The following is a 24,135-nucleotide window of genomic DNA, read 5'->3' as shown; positions in this document are numbered from 1 at the left end:
GTGTGGCATCTGGGCCCTGAGGGTTTTCGTAAGAATTCTATTTAACTCGGACTGCCGCCTTGTTTTTGCTGAGATCCCCGACCCCATGTCTATGGTCACCTTGTCTCTGTCATCACCCTGTGTCTGGTCCTATCTTCAGAGGCTAATTAGCCATGTCAGCGCCCATGTGTCACTTTAAGTGCCTGCATTGTCACTATGTTTCTGTAATACCAGTTACCAATGTGGGTGCCGCATTGTTAATGTTCCGGTGTGCATTTCACGTCAAGATCCTCATACAAGTGCTTGTGTCATGTATCTCTCTGTCTATATCACAGTGTAAGTGGCTTATAGTCAGTGCTCCAGTGTCCCTGTGTAAATATCCTTGAGACAGAATCAATGTCCTATTGTCATTGTTCCGGTATTGAGGTCACAATGTCAGTATCCCAATGTTATTGTTCCACGGTCAATGCAAGTGTACCAGTGTCTGTGTCTCAGGGCTCAGGTTCCACCAGGTCTTCATCTCCATGTTAGCCCTTCTGTGCCAAGCCCATATACCTCTCTGTCCCAGTATCACTGACCCGTGTGAGGGTCCTCGTGGCGTTGCTGGTGTCAACATACTCCTCATAATACCACTGTGCCTGTGTCCCAGTGCCAGGGTCCCTATGCCACTGGCCAAGTATTAATGTCAATGCACCAATGAAATCCATATCAGGGTCCTAGTTTCAATGTTCAAGTGTCCTTGTGTCAGTGGTAGTCTTCCTGTAAATTGATGGTACCTGTGTTTCAGCATCCCTATGTTGATGTGAAAGCCTTTGCCCCCCCCACCCATGTTGCTATCCCTGCTCCATTGCCAGTGTCTGTACATCAGTAGTCCAGTGTTTGCACCTCAAGGTTTTGTGCGTGCATAGCTATTTAGCTATTATGAGACTGCTTCAAAGCACTAGGGGGGAATAAAAGGGACAGCAGGCCACAAGGGAGTGATGAAGAGGCCTTGATGAGTGAGAGTCTGGATGGAAGAGGGATCCAGTGGTGACAAAACATCGATCAGAAGTGCGACATCCTTCAGAGATGATAAACTGAGAAAAACCTTGTTAATTGACATTTCTGTCTACATAGAGGCTTACTTAAAAATGGGAGAGCTGGTAATTCATGCTCATACAGTCTGTTGGTGCATTAATTACTCATTTGCAGCATTCTCCTGGGTTGGACCTGTGTTGATCAGATTTCTGCTCTGATTCAACCCACCCTTCCTCTCTTTTGTGTCTCATTTCAGGATATAATAAAATGAAACTCGAGTGAGCTGATGTAGAGGTGATCTACTGGTTAATGGCTGTGTACCCAAAAGACTGCGATCCAATTCCAACTACCATACATTACCAAATGGTGAAACCCTACGTCCAACACTTTACCTCTTTCTGCCTCACTCCCCTTCTATGCCAAAACTGCTGGTCCATAGAAGGTGAAGAAAGACACAAAATAAAAAATAAAAATAAAAAAACACTGCAATTTTTGTTGTACTTCGATCAAGACGTCTGGTCAGCAGGTTACAAAATGGACAATATGGATCAAAAACACATTCCCAATGCCTTGCCGGACATTACCTTACCTTTGCTGCATTAAAACTTTCTGAAAAAATCCAATTTTCTTCAATAGCAAGTATTTTAGACAGCTTGAATCGAGTGAAACCGATTGGTTGAGAAAAGAAGTCAGACAAGAGAGCCATCATTCCTTAATAAATGAGTGCATACGTTTCAGACTCTACAAGGGAAGGGGTTCTTCAAGACCCTTATGAAGCCTAAGGGAATATCCACAGCAAGCACTTGTAATTCAAAACATGTCAACAGGGACAAGATGCCTGTAACACCTTCTGGAAAGTCCTTTGTTTTCATGACATTCTGTAAAACATTAAATTCTTCATCTTACCTGCCGTAGTGTAACGTGCCTCTCGCAATGCTTCCTTGACGTTCAAGGTTATCATCACCTTCTTCAACGCTTAATGACTTTTTGAATTTCCCACCTTTCTTCTGCATGTGAAGAAATTGAACATCAGATATGAGGATGATGAGAAGTGGATGGGGGAAGTTATTTATGCATACAGAATGGCTCAAAGGTATGCGGTTTGCACTGGTGCAAAGTCTTGCTTGAATAAGGGCTTTGCTTTAGCGTGAGGGACTCTGGCCACTGATCAAAGAGCAGAAGACTCTATCATTGCAAGATATGCTTACAAGCTGATAGACAAGCATACTTCAGAGTGCCTGAAGCCTCATCTCATCTGCGACTCGCAAACGGCCGTTTTGCGATTTTTGATATGTATCAAAAAATCGCAATTTAAGGAATAGCAATTTGCGATTCCTTATTTTGCCATAGCATTTAAGGAATCACAATTATTTGCGATTCCTTATTTTGCCATAGCATTTAACCACATGGCTGCTAGGCGTTTTCCCGTCCTGTGCTGAGATATGCAGGATGCCTTTATTCATGACGAGCTGGCCTTGTCATCCGCGCACGGCAGGTAAGCGCCATGACGAGCCCAGCTCGTCATTAGCTTCGAAGGGGTTAAGGAATCGCAAATTTTGCGATTCCTTAAATGATATGTATGACACATTTTTGGTTTGCGAATTTGTGTTAAGAAATCGCAATTTACCACCAACTTGTAGTTTGTGGTAATTTGCGATTTCTTTAAAAAATGCCCTAATTGGCATTTGTAAGGGTGGCATGTGACACTCATACATGCCCATAGGGCATGTATGTGTGCCACATGCACACACATGTAGATTTGAGGGGTGCAGCAGGGTGTCTTTGAGACACCCCTGCACCCTTGAAATAATTCTCAAATTGCGATTAGCAAATTGCGAATTCGCAATTTGAGAATTATTGCACTATCATTCCTATGGGCCTCCTGGCCCATAGGAATGCATTGGAAATTATTCTTTATTTGCGAATTCGCTAAATGCGAATTTGCAAATAAAGAATAATAAGGAATAGCAAAAAAATTGCGATTTTGTACATACATACCGTTTTGCGAATTCTAAATAGCGATTCACAAAAAATCGCTATTTAGGATTCGCAAAACGGTATCTTGATACATCTGGCCCATGGTTCGTCATCCTATCTGTCTACCTTGCGAGCCAATTTCTTTAGGATGTGCCTTGCTAGTACTGGCAACAATGTTACTCATAAAAAGTTCCTCTCCAAATATCTTTTTGTTACTATCCTTTCAAAAAGGTTTTCTTCAATGGCCCTATAGAGAACTTCAAACACCATGGGCATTATTTATGAGAGTCTCATCAGTTACCAACCGATACTACTATCTTTCTTCTGTGTATGGTAAGAAATTGGGTTATTGGTTTGGGGGGGTGGACGCCCCACTCTGGCAATAACCAAAATCCTTGCCAGTGAAGCTCAAAAGTCACTAAACTGACCTGTGCTTAACCCTCTGGTAGAGTTGCACAAAACAGTCAGGCTAAAATTAAAGGCAATGTGTAAAGTATTTATGCAGCACACAAACAGTAATAAAATGAAAACCCAACAGAAAAAAAATCGCAAACCAATTTTAAAAAATAGGGTAAAGTTAAATAAATACAATAATAACAGAATGACAAAAAATCCAATCAGTAAATTCCGAGATGTTTAATATCAAAGTTGTAAATAGATCTAGTGCCTAAAAGCTCAAATCGCCACTCGTGTTGATCTTGTCGTGCTAGACTGGGGGAAAGTTACAAGTTTAGTCCGACCATGATGGAGAGCAGGCCGGATACAGGGACCAGGTTAGTTCACTGAAAACATTACTGTCTCAACGTCTGGAGCAAAGATTTCCCTTCACGGTGGAGGAGGCAGTGAGGAGCAGAGAGAGTGTTGCAGATGATCATCGCAGAAGCATAAAGAGCAAGTCTAGCATCATGGAGGGGTGTCGCTGTAGTGCAAGGATCCGGTTTGGTGTTGCAGACGGACGTTGCTGGAGCGTCACAGTAGTGGTCACTGCAAGCTGTTGTTGCTGTAGTGCGAAGTACAGATCTTGCACTGCCAATTGTCGCTGGCTGTTATAGCACGAAGAGTAGGCTTCAATAGAGCTTTGCACTGGCAGTCCACGTGGATGGCAGAGTCTTGTCACAAACTGACCTGTTCACTGTCACAAGGAGCCCAAAACTTCAGGACGTCACCTTCTTTCACAGGAGGAGATCAACTAATGCAAGCCAAGGGTTCAGGACATGGAGAGAAACGTTTTGGGGATCAGGAACTCACTCTAGAAGGTATCAGGCATTCACAGGCTGGTCCAGGGCAGAAGGTAGGCTGAGCAGTTACAGGGGGCCTCTGGAACTTAAAGTGTCCCTGTAGATTGTACATGGAGACACCCAACTGACTCTTGGAGTACTGAAGTAGTCTGGGATGAAGGGAGGCGGTCCAGTCTTCCTTCACAGAGAGCACAGCAGTCCTCAAGCTGGGGGAAGGCCTGTGGGGGTAAAAGCAGCCCTGAAGCAGTAGGGCAGGCATCTGGAAGTAGCAGTGCAGTCCTGTGATGAACCAGGCAGGCCTCATGCAGCAGGGTAATCTGTAGGGAACACGACAGTCCTTCATCTGTGATGTTCACAAGGCCAAGGGTGTACCGACGAGTGACTCAGGAGGTCCAAAATGTACACCTGGTAGCAGCCTTTGAAGGGGCAGGGGGATTCCCTAATACTACCCCCATATCTGATTCTGGAGAGTTTTTTCCTTCCCTTGTCAAAGCTCCAAGAAGTCTGGGGTTACAAAAGGCTAATGTCAGTTTCCTTTGTGTGTACAGGAGGTAAGGTCCTTAGAAATGTAAGTGGGGTTGGGTACAGCTCAACCCCCAACCATCCAGACATGATAGCCAAATTTGCCGGCACGTAATCCCCTTTTGTGTCACTCTGTAGAAGGAATACACTCAATATTAAAGAGTATTTTAAATGGCAGAACAGAATATCTCTGTCTGATCCCAATAAAAATGTATCACTTATTAAGTTTAATAAGGTAATCCATCTTAGTCAATGTGAGAGATGGGCCTTACAGTGGTGAAAAATGGCTTAAGGAGCTATCCACTGCCAAGGCATGTAAAACTTAAACTTACATGTCCTACTTTTTAAATACAAGGCACCCTGCCCTGTGCGCATTTATGGCCTAAATTAGGAGTGACACATGCATTAGAAAGGATGGTGTATGCCTGGCAAAAAGTGTATTTTGCCATGTGCAAATGGCAGTTTAAAACTGCACAACAGGCTGCAGTGGCAGGCCTGGGACATGTTTAGTGGGTGGTCGAATGAGTGCTGCAAGCCCACTAGTAGTGTTTATTTTACAGCCCCTGGGTACATGTAGTATTATTTACTTGCAAGTCCCAAGTAAATTAAATGTGCCAATCAGGTGTACGGCAATGCTACCATGCTACCATGGGTGAAGTAGTGTGGCTCACTGGTTAGAGGCGGCAGACCTGAGAGCAGAGGACGGCCCAGGACCAGGGTTCGATTCCCGGCGCGGCAGGTTTCTGGACCAGGGTCAGCGGACTCGATAATTCTCTCGCCTCGGTGCCCACTCTGATCAGCGATCACACTCGGCAACTCTGGGCATTAGCTTGCCTCATCTTCACTAACGGCCCCACCAGACCGCCGGGGATGCCTGGTCTCACCCTGGAGATACCCATTAAGGGACCATCTCTCAGGGAAGCCAGGAAGGGTTTCGCAGCGGTCGAAGCGCCTTGGGACCCTACGGGTAAGTAGTGCGCTATATAAATGCCTTTACATGCTTGTAGGGAGAGAGTACAAGCAATTTAGCATTGGTTAGCAACAGTAAAGAGGGCAGGGCCATAAAGCCAACAAAAATGACTCAGCAAACAGAAAGAGTGAAGGTAAAATGTTTGAGGGAATACTACACCGGGGATGTGAGGTCTACCAGTGCGCTGCCCTAATTTTATATAAAACATGTGTAAATAACAAACGAATATATTAAGACGAAACAAACAATGCCCATGAGACAGAGCGAGTGTTGTCTGCAGTGCGGAAGGGAGAATAAATCAAAGGTTGCACTCATTGCATATGTAGTGTGGGCTGAGGTCGAACACAGCACATAGACTGAAGACTACATTAAAAAGGGTCATACGAACTGTGAATTGCATAATTAAGGGCACAGGGGCTGTAGACTGCAGTGAATAAGGGTGCATGGACTGTAGACTGCAGTGGGTAAGGGTGTGTGGACTGTAGACTGCAGTGAATAAGGGTGCATGGACTGTAGACTGCAGTGAGTAAGGGTTATGGAATGTAGATTGCAGTGAATAAGGGTGCATGGACAGTAGACTGCAGTGGGTAGAGGCACATGGACTGCAGATTTCATTGAATAAGGGGTTGGGGACTGTGAACTGCAGTGAACAAGGTCACATGGACTGTGGACTGCAGTGCAGAATGGTCAATGGAGTTAAAGCGTCTCCACATAAGGATGCACAGGCCGTGGCCTGCAGTGAGGAATGACACCTCGATTATTAGTTGCTGTGTAGGATGACGCGGGGCTTGTATATTGCAATCCAACATGAGACATGTTGGTGGGCTGCAGTGCAGACGGGCATATGGGATGCGAGTGGCAGTTCGAAGCGTCTGTTGACTGAGAGATAGTGCACACAGCGGTACATGCCCCAGGACTGAAATCCGCACTGTGAAGTTCAATGCAGAAGGGTATCTGAACAATGAAATGCAGTTCAGTGGGGTACTGGATTCATTACTTGCCACGCAGAATCTTGCAATTCCTGAAGGCTGACGTGCAGATTGGCACAGGTTTTGTGGGCATAATGCCCAATGGTTCCTGGGCTGTGGAATTCAGTACAAAGAGCCATACGCACATTCGTCTAACAGTAAAGCATTGGCACCCCTTGCCACAATAGTGGTAGTAGTGTGCTATACAGATGGTAAATAACATAACACGTGCCATTTAACTGGGTGCGGGATGCCTCATGGACCGCCATATCCAGGGCCGGACTGGGAACCTAACACTACCCTGGCAAAACTGACAAATTCAGGGGCATATTATCAAAAACTTGCGATATTTATCGCTAAATTAGTGATATTTTTTTTTATCGCTGCGCATCGCCGGATTTTATCGCAGAGATAACGTGCTATTAGCAACGTTTATCTCTAAAGCGATAAAATATCCGGCGATAGCGGCGAAATGCGTGAATATCGCTGGGAATCCAGCGCTATTCAGGCATTAACGCCAATAGGGTCTTAACCTGAATATCCAACTCCCATTGGATATACAGGTTAAGAAGTGGTCTGAGCAGGCGTTAGTTTTGGCGATATTCTCGCTTAGTGTGAATTTTTTTATCGCTGTGCCTGCATCGATAATAGGCAATAGCGAAGTTAGCGACTGCTTTCAGTCGCTAACAGTTTGGGTACGCCCACTTTGCATGTCATTAGCGATAAATATCGCTAACATGCAAAGCGGGCCCCAACCGCTCGCTATCGCCTAAAAGCTGTTACTAACTACTGTTAGCGACAGCTTGCTAATAGGGCGATAAAAATATTGCAGCTTTAGCTGGAAAAAGTCCTGCTAAAGCGGTGATATGGCCCTCGATAATATGCCCCCTGGTCCCCATGTGCAGACGTGCTAATGCGCGCTAGAAGCAAAGCAACTCTTTCAAGTTGTTGCCGGGATTACGTAATGTGCACCTCCACTCCAGGAGGCTGAAACAGGCCTCCTAGGGTCCCAGCCTCCCGGGGGATTGCCCGCTTGCCGAGCGAGCCAGTCCGGCCATGGCCCTATCACTGTTCTCCAGCAGAAGAGGGAATAACTCCATTCTCCTGAGGATCATGAATTCCATGGGACGGCGGAGTAGTGTGAGAGTGAGATCCCCTCGTAAGAGGAATTGTGAGAACATTAAATATCTACTTTTACCTTACCGTTTTATACAGACTGAACCAGACCTGAAGTGCCAGAGAGCTTGACAAGAGGTATGTATGTTATACTAGCAAAACTAGGAGAATATAACATTATTTTTACATCATAACTCCCCTGGAGAAAGAAAGCAATGGACAAGTTACATGACGATATTACAATAAGGACATAGCACATTGTCCATGGTTTAATATGCAGGCTCCAGAACTGCACTGGAGTATGAGGTTAATATTGGAGATATTCAGGGATTCATTTGTAAAAACATAAGTGTTGGGGCTCTTGTCAGGAGGCAGCTTGCACCAGCCCATTTCTCCTGTTAGCACCGCCTAAAACAGAACCATCTACTAACCATGAAAGTGGGGAGAGGATGTGGTGTAATGCTCAGAACTGCAGACTTCGGAGCTGGGGAACCAGGTTCGAGTCTCGGCATCCGCTCAACATCCTGTGAATCTGGGCGAATCACTTAATCTTCTTAAATGAATTGTCCTTAACTGGTGCTCATGAAAAGCGCCGGTGTTGATGATTATGTACCGGTGCTGGACACCGCAAACCATTGGCTCAAATTATGCACTGGAGATAGTGCTGAATCAAGCAATTTTAGATCTGTTTTCAAGGCGTTAAATAATGGGTTCCTGTGTATTTTGGGAGGGGGATTCAAGTTCCATTTACTCACAGTGTTCTTTATAAAAGATTGCGAGGACCTTCGTTGTAGGTTCTTCAACCTGTAAGTGTCCAGGAGTATGGTTCCTCTCTCTTATTGGACAGAGGTGGGGAAGGTTTGTGGCTTGTGTCTCGGAGAATCACGGTGCATGGTTTTGTGCATTATACAGACAATTTTGAGCATGATTCCAGCTTCCAGGTAAAACCACTTGAGAGTGGCAATATTTAGTGTAATGCACTACAGCCGCTAAGTAACTATTCTGACTGCAGTGCATGGTATACATGCGATTCACTTAGCCACTTCCGTGTTGATGACGGAACCGCTCCGTCATCAGCCGCGGTAGCGCTGTGCTGATGACGGAGCGGTTCTGTCATGGCCCGCCCGACGAGCCTGCTCGGCGCAGATTCCGCGCCTGCGCTGGGCGTTCCATTGAGGGGGCTGGGCCATGACGGAACCGCTCCGTCATGAGCACAGCTCTACCGAGGCTGGTGACGGAGCGGTTCCGTCACCAGAATGGGCGCGCCACGCGGCCCCCTTCCCCTTAGCACTGCGGCGGAGTAGCTGCCGCAGCGAAGGTGTTAAGAACACTGATCTCAGCAAGATAGTAAATCAACTACAATCCATCGTGATATGTAGCGGTGTGAGGACTCAGTAATCAAAACACACCGCAGGCCTTTGCGCAGCAACCTCCTTTATGTGAATAGTAGACCCCATAGTTATCTGAGATGTATAACATACAGTTGCCAAACACAAAAGTCAGTGGGTTCCTGATCGATATGATAGCAAAATGAGGGTATTGGACTGCTGTGCAACCTGTGGCTGACCCAATGCAAGCCAAACCTTTACAGCTGCCAAAGCCTGGACAAGACCCCTTGCATATATACAAGGTTTACAGGAACCTTAAGACTGCCTTTTATCCTGTTGATAAAGGCTTTACCATCGGAATTGTGGTGGCAACAAAGGCCCGATCATGATGGAGCAGGTATTCATACTTTGGGTGCAAATTTGTACTACATTTCGGGTTCAAAGCATAGGTGCATGGCTCCCGGCATTGGCGGCACATGAAACCTCCCACACATAAGGGGAATTAATAGTTCATATGCCCCGTTTGGGCACCTTGTAGTGGGGAAACAAAACAGGCCCTATATTTCAAATTCTCAAGGATCAACATTCAAATGAGTCAGTGTGCAATTTTGAACCTGCATTCTGTGACCCCCTTTTGATCAGGGCCCAAAGTTATTCCAGACACAAATGTTATTCCAGAACAGTCACTGTACCGTCAGACGCTGCTGTTGGGGTGATTAGAAATCTGATGCAATTGTATGTTTTTTACTGAATTGATGGGGGAAACAGAGTTGTTAAAAGGAGCAGAGGGGGAATACTTTATCAGGCATGCCCAGTGCCCACTTTATGTGCTTTTTTAACCGCCATCTTTTCTCTGATGCGCTCTAGTTGTTCCGGCTGGTCCTCATTTTAAATGAACGACGCAGCATGGATACACGGTCAGAACAGACACTGTACTGCCAGATGCTGCTCTGGGGGTGATTAGACTGTGTTTTAAGTCTTTTAACGAAATCTGATGCAATTTTATGTTTTTTACTGACTTGTTGGGGGAAACAGAGTTGCTAAACGGAGGTAAGGGTAAATACTGTATTAGGCATGTGCACTTTATGCCCTTTTTTCAGATTTTTTAGCCACCATCTTTTCTCTGACGCTCTCTAGTTGTTCCGGCTGGTCCTCATTAAATGAAGGACACAGTGTGGACTCTCCGCTGGTGTGCCAAATGTAAACCCGTCTGCGCCCGTTCAAGCCCATCCATGACCAGAGGCCAGGGATTATGCCCTTTTCGCACAAATAAAGGTAAATTATACTGCCCGTCAATTGCGAGCTTGTCAAACCTCCTTAACTGACTCCTGCTTTCACTCTATTGTCCTCAGTCAATCTTCAGTGCTCTGTGGCAGCTGTGGCTGGCAGTCGCGCCTCGACTTTAGTCAGTCATTTGTGACTTCTAAATCTACAGTTTGGGGCATGTTCATGGTCAAATCTACTCTTTGGCTGCTTATAACTTGGATATCTTTTGTTTCCAAATGGTGCTTTTCCTCACCGAGACCTGACTACATGAGAGCTCAGCTTACAATGTGGTCCAAGCCCTGCCTCCTGTTTATTGTATCAAGAGGTTAGACTGGTCTATCAAAGGAGGTGGTGGGATAGCCATTATCTACAAGGAAGCTCTGAAGGGCATGTTCTCTCCTCTTGGGATTCCAAATTGAGAGAGTTTTCTCCTCACTTTGACACTTAGTCCCACCATCACCTTTTCTGGACTTTTGAAGTATAGACCGCCCGGTCCGCATGCTAATTTCCTACAGAGTCTCCTGATTTGGTTGTGGGCTTAGGTATAAATCGGACAAACTTCACCAAGCTTAGGGACTTCAGTATGCATACTGATGACATCAATAATGCTTCAAGAACCGTTTACAAGACCTGGCGTCTCTACAATTTATGCAATTGGTTGGGGTTCGACTCAGGAGAAAGGTCGCACCATTGACCTGGTGTTTAGGAATATCACTGCCCTACACCTCTAACCTAGTCAGATCACTTTGTGATTCCTATTATTTTATCTGTCCCCTCCTCGCCCACACCACGCCTTCTGTTAGGCGGCAGGAATGACGCTGGTCTAAGTTGAATGTTGATTACTTGTCAGTTGTCCTGGAGACAACGAGACCCGATTTATCTGACCAAGTTACCTAATCCAATTGCAGTTTCTAATAGTGGATTGCCAACTCACTGGACACAGTCCTACTGCAAAGTGGTGTAAGACTGTTCAGCAAAAAAAAAATCTCCTAGGCTTAACGCACACCTACTCACCTTAAAAAAGGATAGTAAGTGTCTAGAGAGAAGTTGGAGAAGGTCCTATGATGAAGTCAGCTAACTTAAGTATAGTAGTGCTATTAGGTATTATTCTGCGAAAATAAAAGCTTCTCAATCAGCTTATTTCTCCTCTAAAATTGAGCCTTCTGTTAACATCACTATAGAGATCTTTCAGATCCTTAAAGACATCAAGGAGCCTGAGTCTGCTGGTTCTTTCCCAGGAGCCTCTTTTGAGCACAGTAACAATTTATCTCTCTTCCTTCAATAGAACATGTTGCACATTTACTCTTCCTTCCCCAATGGTTCAAATAGTGAGGATCCACGGGTAGCCCCCATCTAGTGCAGTTAGAAGAGGCCCTCATGGTCTTTCCAGATCTCACTGTGAGCCTTCTTACAGACCTCGTAAAGGCAAAAATGTCAGGTTCTACCCTTGACCCTGCTCCCCGCCATATTCTCTGCCAACGGTCTGATAGTACAACTCCCGCCCTGATGGATTTGCTTAATCTCTCCCTCACCAGCAGGCAGGTCCCCACACAATGGAAACATGCAGTAGTTAAATTTCTTTTTAAAAAGCCTGATATGGATCCCCTTTGCCTGAGTAAGTGTAAGCTGATCTACCTGTTACCTGGAGCATTGAAGCTCCTGAAAAAACATGTTAATAAACATCATTTTCGCTTTCTTGAGTCCAACAAAATCCTCCACCTCACATAATGGGGTTTAGAACACAGCACCGAAACAGCTGTGCTGGCAGTGGTCGAGGAACCCAGTTCTCTGTTGGCTCAAGGAGGTTCAACAGCCATTATTCTTTTAGATCTCAGTGCAGCCCTTGATATGGTAGATCATGCAATACTTATCTATAGGATATCAAAAGTGGGTATCTATGGCCGGGCACTGAAATGGCTTCCCTGCTTTCTGGAGAATAGAACACTCCGGGTGTTAGATCGCTCCTGCTACTCCAACAGTCTCCCTCTTAGTTGTGGGGTGCAACAGGGGTCTTCTGAGCCGCACACTTTTTTATCTTTACATGTACCGCTTGGTTGAAATTGTACATTTTTACGGGTTGTCATTGGTTTCTTGTGCCAATGAGATCCAGCTGATGATCTCAATCCCCCCCGATCCCAGCTCCAGCCACTTCAGTCTGGACTCTGTCTTCAGTAAGTAGTCAGATGGATGGTCGAATGTAAACTGAAGCTCAACGAAGACACAATTGAGGTTATGCTATGTGGCAACAATTTCAGTAAGAAAGTCGTAGCCCCTGTGCAGGACTGCCTGGAGAGGCTCCCTAGCCCCAAATGTGTGATAAAAAAAATCTTGGAATGTGGCTAGATTCTAGCTTTGCTAAGGCGCACCAAGCAAAATAACTTGCTGCTAATTGCTTTGGTGTCCTGAGACTACTAAGAAAGGCTTTAAATCTTCCTTTTTTTGCTAATAGACTAATTGTCCAGGCTCTTATTATTCACGCCTTGATTATGGCGATGCCTTATAGCTTGGGTCACCCCAATATGTGATGAAAAGGTTGCAGGTAACTAAGGATGCTGCCGCACGACTCCTTATGAATCTCCCACACACCAATCTGCAAAAAACGCCCTGAAAGATCTTAATTGGCTTCCAGTGGAGCAGCGAGTGCAATTTAAGGCCTTATGTATTTTGTACAGATCACTCCATAAGAGCGGTCCCCTTCTGTTAAGAAAGCTAGCTTTCCCGTACATTCCTGGAAGGTCACTTAGATTATCTTCAGATCATCTGCTACAGGTTCCCAAGATCAGTAGATCTCGTCGGGGAGAATGTTCATTGTCTTTTCTGCCCCCCAAACTTTGGAAAACTCTCCCAGTTGAACTATGCCGTTTGACCAACAAATTTTATTTTCGCAAGGCCTTGAAAACCTGGCTTTTACAGTAAATAGTTCCAGTGGTGCCGGAGCAGGTAAGAGTGGTTGTTGTTTGAGTGGGTGGGTAGAAGTGACCAATGATGGAAAAGGGAAAATAAAATAAATATAACCACTTACCTTGTGCTCACCGCATTGCCGATGCGGTGAGCACAAGGTAAGTGGTTTTATTTATTTTCCCTATTCCACCGTTGGTCACTTCTACCAATCCCCACCACCGCCTGCCCCACCTCGCTTACCTGCACGGGCCGCGACTGACTAGGTCTCTCTCAGTGGTGAGTTGACCATAATGATGACTGTTCCAGCTCTGAGAGGCCTTCGGTAGCAATGTGCTTAATACATTAATAGAATAGAATGGGCAAACACTATACCAAGCGGCCCATTGACTAATAGACATTAACCAGCCTGGTCCGGCCTGCAAGCTTCCTACATGAGCTATCCCCGCAAAATGAGGTAATCAGCTGAAAATAGCACACAGCAAAGTACAAAACTTTAACTACATACACAGATAAAATATACATTTTAAAAATAAGAACTTGACAGCAAATGATGTTATGACCTAGGGGGACACTAGGAGATTCCCAAATAGGCTGGTACCTGTGAAATGTTGGTAGGGCTGAGAGAAAGTGAGACTAACTGTCATTATACAGCCCCTTCTCAGCCCCCATGGCTCCCCCCGAGGGACCGGCCTGTGAGGGAAATCTCCTGGTCTCCCCACAGTCAAGTAGATGTCATGTAGAAATCTTGTGGCTCACAAACCCATACCACAAAGAGATGTAGATGCTCTAACCTTGCGTTTGGAAAAACTGCCCATCAGAGACCGGCTGTATCGTTTGTGGGTGCCCATCTCTTCGCCCGATTCCACGTCATCTTCTGCTTTGCTCTATTGGTGGAAGAAATGAAATCAATACTTAAGAAGTAGAGGGAAGTGACCTGTGGGTCAGTGCATAACTGTTGCTCTGGGAGCCGCACCAGGGTGTAGAGGGAAAAGTTTTTCTCACCGGAGAGGTCTGGAGCTTGCTATGGTCTCACTTACCTGTAGCAGAGAAGTTATTCAAAATATGGAGCTTGGGATTGTTTACAAAACACTGCCAACCACTTAGACCCTCCTTGAAATATTCCAAGATATAAATACTATAGAGAGTTCAATACCATTAGATGCTGTACCTAATTTGTAACTAAATATGAGGCCTGAAGTTTTTCTTAGGAGCCCACCACGAGTGCTGAAGAGTTGACTGGGTTGCCTATTAGAAAGGCTGTTTAGTCTTGATTCTACGTCATCCCTCTTACTTCATCTACTCTTCGCTTCCTGTCTCTTTCTTTTACTCCTCCAGTTTCTTTTTCATCCCTACCATCTTTATTTGTCACCTGTTTTCCTATCTTTCTCTTTTTCCATCCTTCACCCTTTTCTTCTTTTCTCTCATTTGCTCTGCGTCAAAGTCTGACAAAGAAAAATAAGTCATGGGGCCATATGATGATCCTACTCTCTTTGCGGTGCTGACACGGAAGGGCATTTCTTTTTCCCATCGTCTTTCCATACATTAACTATAAAACATATCTAAGGTAGTCCTGGGGCTGCAGACAGCAGAGCTAAGAAACACAGGCAGTAATTGCTTCATCTTGATCCGTACTCAATTGACAATTATATTTAATGAAAATACCACATATAGCTCTAATGAAAGAGGGACACACACTATAGTGTGTCTTGAACAAACATTGAACAGAATATTGTTACTAATGAGATAGTTATGCAGAAAATGCACCTCTCATTAACCTGAGAAGATAACAGAACAAGAGATGCTTTATAGACGTTTACCATTATATACATGTGTTCTTTCTTAGAACTGTGATCCATAATCTTCAAGAGCTAATGGAAGGTACATTTGAAAACTGACAAATTCATCAAACCAGTACTAAATGATATATTACTTACTAAATGATAGGTTAAGGCTTCAAGAGAGATGCAATCTTACGCGAAAAGGCTGCCTTACAGAAACTGAGGCAAACCAAAAAGGTACCACAAATATGTTAATATTTTTCTATAACTGTAAACAACCTCTATTAAAAACATTATTTAACAAGCTGTTCATATTTAACTGACATGTTTCAATCATATGTCCATTATGTGACACCTTCATCAGGAACAGGTGGCAGTATACGCTTCATGTCATGAAGTACACTTGGATTTTGTAAATCATTGATTAGTTATTAAAAAGGAAGACTGTTTTTAGAACCTCCATACATGAACGAGTATCCTATATTTGCAGAAAGCATGTTTATTTTAGTTTATTAAAGTTAACCCCAAATTTCATTTTAATGTTGGACTTCAAGTCTGAGAGTAGGAGCATTATCTATTCCCGCTTTGGTAATTTTTCCATAAAACAAAAAAACAGAACCAGATTATTGGATCATTGTTTCAGAGTGTGGGGTAGTTGTTGCAGTGACAGGTTTAGGGAAGGGGTAGGAATGGCTGAGAATGGCAGTGTCCCTCCTGGTGAGTTACACAAACACTCAATAAAAATCAGAACACAAAGTTTGCCTACCACTTGTTCTCCTGGTACCTAGCAGCCACTGCACTGCCCAATAGTCGAGACACAGCAGGAGCTCGGATTTGTTCGGGGCTATTTATGGGAGGCGTTAATCAAAGTTGCAGGGCGATGACAGTTAAACAGCTTCCTTTCTGCCCATTTCCCATTCGCATATCTGCAGACAGCAGCGTTCCATTTTTCACTTGCATGAAATATTAGCCACTTTTAAGCACCATGAAATCTTTATTAGGCACATTCATAATCCTGACAGATTTTCTTGAATGTCTTTAGACTGAAATCAACTGAAAATAATTCACATTCTTTGGACGCAAACAAAGCCCTTCCATTGTGGACCAACTGTAAAATAAACTATAAAGGCCGGCTCAAGGCTGCGCACAACAGATGTGCACAGCTCTTTTCAAGGTTTGTGTTGTTTTTCAGTGGTCTGGAAGGATAAAGGTGCATAGCACACACTGTGACAATGGTGCAAATCTCCGTAGGCAGTGCTTGGTCTAAGAGGGGATTCCAAAGCACTTCCAGCTGTGCATAAATGGGGTTTGAGCATAGACTTTGAGGGAGCAATTTAATGGTAACAGATCAAAATACTCATGGCCCAGGTAATAATGCTGAAATCTGAGGTAGAAGGTCAAGACCATGCTAAACCCAGATCTCAAAAGGGAGGTGGGATGGCAACATTGTAAAAATACTAAAAATCAATCCCGAAATTCATGATTGTTCCCAATCAGAAATGTATATTTTTTCTCATTTTCAATTGAAAGATCTGAAGAATTCTATTTAATTCCCTATGTCTCTAGACATTTTAGATCTCAAAACGAATTGAAACTGGACACACGGTGAACTTACTACCAGTATTCAGGTTTTCCCGAGGACTTCCCTTCCATTTGTGGCCATGTATCCAGAAACTAGTCCCTGGTTATGTTGACAGAACACAAATAAAAGTGTCATCCATTGTCAGAATACTTCTGGTATGTGGTTAAAAGGCCACAAACAATGCTGCTTCCTGATTCATTTTCCTGCAGGATAATGATTGCCCCCAGATATACTTATGCTTTATAACAAAACACCAACCTCAGCAAATGCTTCTCCAAGCGCACCCATTATGCACTCTGCCCCTCACGGCAGTCTCCTATTGACATCTGCTGGTGTGGCATATTTCTCAACCTTTTTCAACTTCCCTCAACTCCCATCTACCTGGCCTTGCCTTTCCCACTCACATCATCCAAACAGATACCTGATCTGACTGTTGTACAACTTCGAGACACTGCAGGGCATCGTTATTTTTCTCTTATGAGTCAATTACTTTAAGTCCAGAAGGCAAATGGTTCAACGTTGAATTTTCAAGCAGCTAAATTCAGCCCCAAAATATAAGTAATAGGCGGGGCTATATATACATAAATAATCTAAGTGGAGAATATCTTGTGTGACATTTCAATCTCTACAGTTCTTGATTTATTGAACTAATTCTTACCTTATAGTTCATACTGTGTTAATAGATAGCTACTTATTCTTCTAAGGTTATTAGCATTTTGAATGTCTAGCTTGAGCAACTGTTGAGGCTTAAAATGTAGGTTGTCAAATAGCAAGTTAGTTAATTGTTATACCTTAAATCTTTTCCTGCTCTTTTTGTTGTCAAATTTTAAAACTGTACCATGTGTCCTAACAAAAGATTCTGTACGGAGGGGGAATGCATGTCCCATGAATCTTACAAAATCATTGAAATACTAACAAAATAAGAACAACACTTTATCTACACCATAAGGGCACCTACAAAGTATGGCATGTATGGTCTGATTTTTCCAAGTGGAGAGAAAACATTAACATAACGGATTGAGGCACAGATGCATCGAACAAAAATCCGCTCGCACAGGGGCAGATTCTCAGAATCTGCGCCTTTGTGACCGGTATTTTTGCATTTGGGATGCATCATCCCAAATGCAAAAATCGCAAATTGAGAATTTGCTAAATTGCGATTATTTGCATTTAAGGAATCTCAAATTGAGATTCCTTAAATGCAATGCATTAATGTTTAAAAAATAGCGATTTCGCTAATAGGGCACGCAAATTACCATGAAGTACAACTTCATGGTAATTTGCAAAATGGGCATGTGTGTGCGCAACATATGTGCACAGATCAATTTCAGGGGTGCAACAGGGTGTCCTTTGGACACCCCTGCACCCTTGAAATCGCAATCTCAATTTGGGAATCGCTATTTGCGATTCGCAAATTGAGATTGTCTTTCCATTCATTCCTATGGGCCTCTAGGCCCATATGAATGAATGGGGAGGTATTCCTTAATTGCGACTCGCAATTTGCGAGTCACAGTTAAGGAATTTTAAGAAATCACAATTTTTTGGGCAATTTCTTGATGCATTGCATTTTGCGATTCCTTATTTGCGATTCCTTATTTTTCGCAAATAAGGAATCGCAAAATGTATGCTTGATGCATCTGGGGGTAAGGCCCTTGTTTAGAGTCCCGGATACTCTGTGACAAACATGGAGGATGCACAGTTAGCCGTATTACTAGTGCAATATGGCATAAGGCACTTGTAAAATGACAGACAGGATAACCGCCATGTTTTTAGAGTATCCTGTCAGCCAAACTCTACATAAGGCTCCAAGTTAATGGTTGCTGGCACAGGTAAATGTGGTGGGGCGGGGGGAGTCGACAGACGACGTAATAGGTATAATTAAATAAATAAATAATACCTATGACGTCGTCTGCCAGCTTCCCCCCTGCCACGCCCTGACCCACCACCTTACCGCGCTTACCTGTGCAGGCCGCCGCAGCCCCAATTCCCCAATATATGCATCCTGCTGTTAAAGAAAATCTTTGTTTTCAAAAGAGGATATGATTCAAATGAATTTAAAACAATAATTTAGAAATGCGCCGTCTTCCTATTCTCTTAAGTTTGGTGCTACAAAAAAAGGAATGTTTAGTTCTACCCCGAGTCTTTGACAGTCTCAGTATCATGCAGCATCTAAATCGTATGCACATCCGAGATCAACTTGGAGATTCCTTGGTGAGCTTGTAAGTAGGTGGAGGTAGGCACCATGGAATGCTGAAGAAGATGACGTTTTAAACCTCGTTTAATGTTCTGGCTCTCAGTGGTATCCAATGTGACTAGGTCCCATGATGGTAAAAGCTGGCATCAGTAGCTACTACCAGGGTGCCATGCAACGGCCCCAACAACTCTAAGGATGCCTGGCCTCCACCTTGGGGCTGCCCAGGAGTGGACGCCTCACTAGGGAAAGCCAGGATGGGTTCCACAGCGGTATTCGTACAAGCGCCTTGAGACCCTTGCGGGTGAGTAGTGCGCTATACAAGTATCAATTTACAATTTTACATTTACATGCTGACTCATGGACACAGATGTAGGGGGCACCAGAAACGCATCCAGGTGACAGCCCATGTCGGCTTAGAAGGGAGATTCATGCTCAAAGCCTAACATTAGACGCTGACAGCCCTAACATTAAACGACATTTCTTCTTGAGCTCTTGGGCAATGAACCCAGCAAATGTAGACAGCGCAGACTGCACAACTGCATCATTTTCTTGGAAAAGCATAACTTCAGCACTTTGGTGTAACCCTTGCCATATATTATGCAAATAATTAAAGTTTTAATCTTCAATCTGAAGAATTCTCTAAGGGTCTGCTGTACACATTTGCGGGGGGATAAGGGGGTTTATGAGGAGGGCTTCATCCTTCCTCTGTTTTTGTTCTTTCAATTTTCACTGTAATCTCACAATAATTGCTTTCTGTTGTATTTGAAACGTTAACATGCGAATGGATCAACTGAAATGTCTTTTTTATGGGAGCGCATACGATTTCAGAACATATTGTACAGCCCTATCAGATATTAAAGGATGTGATACACTTTTTTTTAAATAAGAATAAAAAATTAAATGCTAAAATAATAGAAAAATAAATATTCAGGACCTTATATGCTTTGCCCTCAGGATTTATCATCGGTGAATCATTGAACTGTCTCATTCTCCAAACTTTGAATAAACTAAATTGACTTTATATGTAGGGAGTCACAGATTGCGGTGATGATATTGGACAAACAGGATCCAAGCCGAGTAAGGGGTATATTTATGACATTTGTGGCGCAGGGCAGATCAGCAAGCCACCTTGCTGCGCTGCTGGGAATCACAGAGAAAGGGCAGGAATGCGCCGTAGTTATCCTGTCCGTTTTCATTGCGCTGTTGCCGTTTTGGCAGCCTAGCGCCGGTTCAGGCACCCTTGCACCAAGGTGCTAGGGAGCCTGTCTTGCATGCAGGATTGCTTTTGTGCAGGAAGGGACTTCTTCCTGCACAAAAGCAATCCTCAGATTTTGACGCATTAGCGGCCAAAAAATGGCTCAGTGAAATCTTATAGATTTCACTGCGTCACTTCTATGACTCTTTTTGCATCAAAATGCCCCCCTTACATACATTATACCTGGCAGCACATATCGAAAGAGGAAAAAATGATTACACCTCTCCTGGGGAGACGCGTCCTTTTGGCGTTTTACCAGGTTTGGCAAATCTGGGAATGTGTCAAAAACCAACACCCACACAACGCCCGTGGAATGTCTCCCTTATGCTGAGTAATGCAGCGCAGCGATTTGCGCTTATCTGCGTTGCATTATTCCAGATTTTGTAAGCCATTCAAAGCCACGCGAAGTGGCTTCAAAAATCTGTCCTACAGTTTGCGTCGCTCGTGCACCATGTTGTGTGGTGCAAGAGCGATGCAAACGGGGTCATAATTAGGACCCTAAGTTTCTCCCAGCAACTAACAGCTCAAGAACTGCAAAGTATTTAGCTAATGATTAGGACATTTTGGTTGTCGGAAGAGAGCCGATGTGGTCCTAATGCGCTGGTTTTCTTTCCAGGCACTCAAATTGTTTACCAATTATAAAAAATCAGAGTATTTCCTGTAGGTGACAGGCTACCTATAAGCCTAGTGAATCATACTCAACATGGTAGACGTTCTAGCTCCAGAAAGAGGTGAGAATGAGATGGGGCAAGGGAGGGGCAGGGTGAGATTGGTAAGGCGGGCACTCGAGCAATGGGCCGGTTTCCAAGTTGCAGCTGTGGGCCGCTTTATTGTCCAGCGTGGTGGCTGATATGGTCTTTGTCTGTGCTGTTCAGATGCCGCCACTGGCCCAGTGTGGGCCTGAGCGGCCTTTACAGAGGCAGAAGGGTCTCTATTCCCTCACTATCACCAACAGGTGGAGGTGTCATTCCCAGAGTCTCTCGCTGGGCTGGTCAAATAATGTATGCAGATTGAGCAGGGGCAGGGGGCCTGAGCAGAAGTGACCTCCCTTATGTTCAGGTATGTTTCCCCAGTGTGACCTAATCAGTAAAAAAAGAGTCCTGGCAACCTTTGAATTTTTTTTTATCTTAGTGAAGTAAGGAAAACATGCCTCTTTTACAGAAACCTCCCTCCTTCTTTTTATAACACTTAAAACCCTGAAGCAGTGTTTTGAAAAAGACGCAATCAGCAAATGTGGGAGACTTTTATTTAGGGTGCATGCAGGCCCAGACTGGCCGTTGAGGGCACCGGGCAATCCCCCGGTGGGCCGCATGGTTGGGGGCCGGTTTTGGGCCCCTGGGGCCGTTTTTGTTACAGGGCCGTTATGCTGCAAAAACGGCCCTGTAACAAAAACGGCCGAAAACCGGCCCTGTCACAGAGCGCGGTTGCACCTCTCCCCCCTCCCCTCTCCTCCCGGAGGGGGAGAGGGGGGCCGGCCGAGCACTTTGCCAGGGCCGGTTCTGGTTCCCAGTCCGGCCCTGGGTGCATGGGCCAATTTTTTATCCCAATCCAACCCAGGGGAGGGGTGTACGTCAGACGTTGGATGGAGTCACCTATCGCATGCAGATAATTTGCCTTATAACCCTGTATCCCAGACACATGATTGTGATGGCCGGCAATCAGGGAAAAAGACCCTTTTCTTCCAAAGAAACCATTTCATCGCAGGTTGATTGGTTTATTGCTGGGATCTCTATTTCGCAAAAAATGCTGAAGTCTGCCCTTGAGATGCTTGAATGCGGCTCAATAGCAGCCTTCAGCGTGAAAGGCCCGAGAAAATAGCATCCATTCCTTGTGTAGTAAGAAAAAAAGGTAATGCTTGTCACACAAAACCATTACATTTAAAAATAATACAAGAAGCACATCTTGTGTACTCAGTCGCAGTGATAAATGCTCACCTTAAAAGGGCTGAGGCCACCAGCCATTTATTTTAAAATGTTTTCACTTTGAGTGATTTTTATGCTCAGTTGTTCTTTATCTTTTTTTACTTGAAAGAGATACGTGTGATTTTAAGTAGATGAAAATGGCATTGTATTTGCTCACGTATGCATGAGTGTGCTGGGAAGGAGTATGTGTGTGGGGGGCATGCTTGGGTATTTCCGCTTAGGGCAGTACACCTCATTGGTGGTTGGGGGTGGGGTGCATAATGCATCCATTCACAACGAGGAAAAAATTTGGTGCGTACAAATCGATAAGCTGTCTCTGAATTCCAAAGCAATATTTTAAATTCAGCAATACCCGAAAACTGATCAGCCCATAGTGTGCACAAAATTAAAAGTAATATGTTGTGTTAATTAATCTACCTCTCCCCTAACCCTATCCAAGTAGAATTCCCGTTAGTTAAAGACTAAGGGCCTCATTTATGAAAAGTGACGCATCGCTGCGTGAAAACAGCGGTGCGTCACTTTTCACTACGCTCTCCCTGCGACACTAACGATGCATCATATTTACAGTATGACGAATCATGTCGCAAGGAGTTACAGAAACGTCAGTATTTCTGTCGTATCTGTAGGCGCAAAAGTGACGCATTGCTGGAGTGTGTCACAAAAGTGACGCAACTCCAGCAATGTGTACTTTCACATGGGCAAGTCCCATGTCGTTAGTGCCTGCGTCAGTCTAGGCGTAAGATTTTGACGCATTAGCGGCCAAAAAATGTCGCAGTGAAATCTTATAGATTTCACTGCGTCACTTCTATGAATCTTTTTTTGCGTCAACCCCCCCCCCCCCCCCCCTCCCTCCGCCCTACATGCATTATACCTGGCGCAGGTATAATGTGGCGCAGGGGTTTACAAAGTGACTCATCTACCTAGATGCATCATTTTGTAAATATGGCGCAACAAGGCGCATTTTTTACGCCACCGGTGCGTCACAAAAAGTGACGCACCAGCGGCGTAAAAGTGACGCACAGCCTCATAAATGAGGCCCCTAGGTCTGCTTGATGCAGGACTGGCATACAGGTTTTTGTACATCGAATACATTCGGGTCGAGTTGCGGTCGAAATTATCTTTACAAATATTGTTGTATTCATTTTCTGCATATAGACGACAAAATAACACAACAGACAGTATCGGGGCCTCATTGGAGGATGCTTAAAATGAGAAATGCCATCACCATTAAACTCTAACCTGGCCGCAAGACGACTTGGAAATATTAATAGTGTCTCCTGTCTATAGCTGAGGTTTTTTTCAGCCAGAAACACATTCTTTCTGATGTCGAATGTGAAAGAAAACCTCACATGACGCAAAATGCGTGCATTTACTCAAAATATTCTTTCGTCGGTACGGCAAAAGCATCAGATTGCGCGCTGCTTTCGCCTCATCGAGTATGTGAATTGAAATCTCGTATATTTATGTGCCGCCAGAGGGCGCTGCTCACACACAGAAAACGCCGCAAGGATTTCAAAGCGCCAATATTCCGCTCCTTCTTTTAAAATAAAAATAAAAATACACTCCATTTGGAGCCTTCACAACCCGTAATCTTTCTGTTAAAACACCAGAAACAGAGTTAGATGCTTTTAAAGGAGTGTTTTCAATGGCACTGTGTATTATGCTCTGCTGGTGAGCCGAGACCTCTCGTCCCAAAGGTTTAACCACTTATTTAGTCATCACTGAACCTTTCCAACGTGGCCGCGAGTCTTCCAGGAGTGTTCAATTGCTGGGAACGGCAATTCCTGATCTCAGCACACCTTACTGCACCAGCGGGAAGGAGGCCCTCTGGAGCCGCGTTACACCAAACAGCGATAATTCCTTGTTGTGCTTCATCTGAGAGAACTGTAAAATCCTGAATTCCGAAAGAAGTTGAATACCTGGCTATTCAAATAGCCAATCTACCGTAGATAGGGCTGGGCATACACACCTGCTCAGCCCAGCATACTTTCACGGGTGACAGTGCGCTTAATAAACACACATAACTATACCCTCCAACTCACACGGTGCCACCGTGTGTCATGTGATTTCGGCTCCCTTCACACGGTCACCCGGAGAGAGGCCGATATCACACAGTGTCAGG

General features: G+C 44.4%; 1 protein-coding gene across 1 annotated transcript in view; it reads right to left on the bottom strand.

Annotated features, from left to right (window-relative positions):
* The window catches only part of PLCH2 (phospholipase C eta 2), a 548,160-nt gene that overhangs the window by 84,801 nt on the left and 439,224 nt on the right, over positions 1-24,135 (bottom strand). Inside the window, exons 12-13 of the mRNA XM_086921546.1 lie at positions 14,074-14,166; positions 1,903-2,003 (exon numbers count right to left, since the gene is read on the bottom strand). Coding sequence (XP_086777672.1) covers positions 1,903-2,003; positions 14,074-14,166 — 194 coding nt within the window. The remainder of the gene's footprint in view (positions 1-1,902; positions 2,004-14,073; positions 14,167-24,135) is intronic.

This window comes from Lissotriton vulgaris, chromosome 5, assembly GCF_964263255.1.
Source record: "Lissotriton vulgaris chromosome 5, aLisVul1.2, whole genome shotgun sequence".
Lineage (NCBI taxonomy): Eukaryota > Metazoa > Chordata > Amphibia > Caudata > Salamandridae > Lissotriton > Lissotriton vulgaris.
The sequence above is the reverse complement of the archived record's forward strand: the minus strand, read 5'-3'. Positions and strand labels throughout refer to the sequence as shown.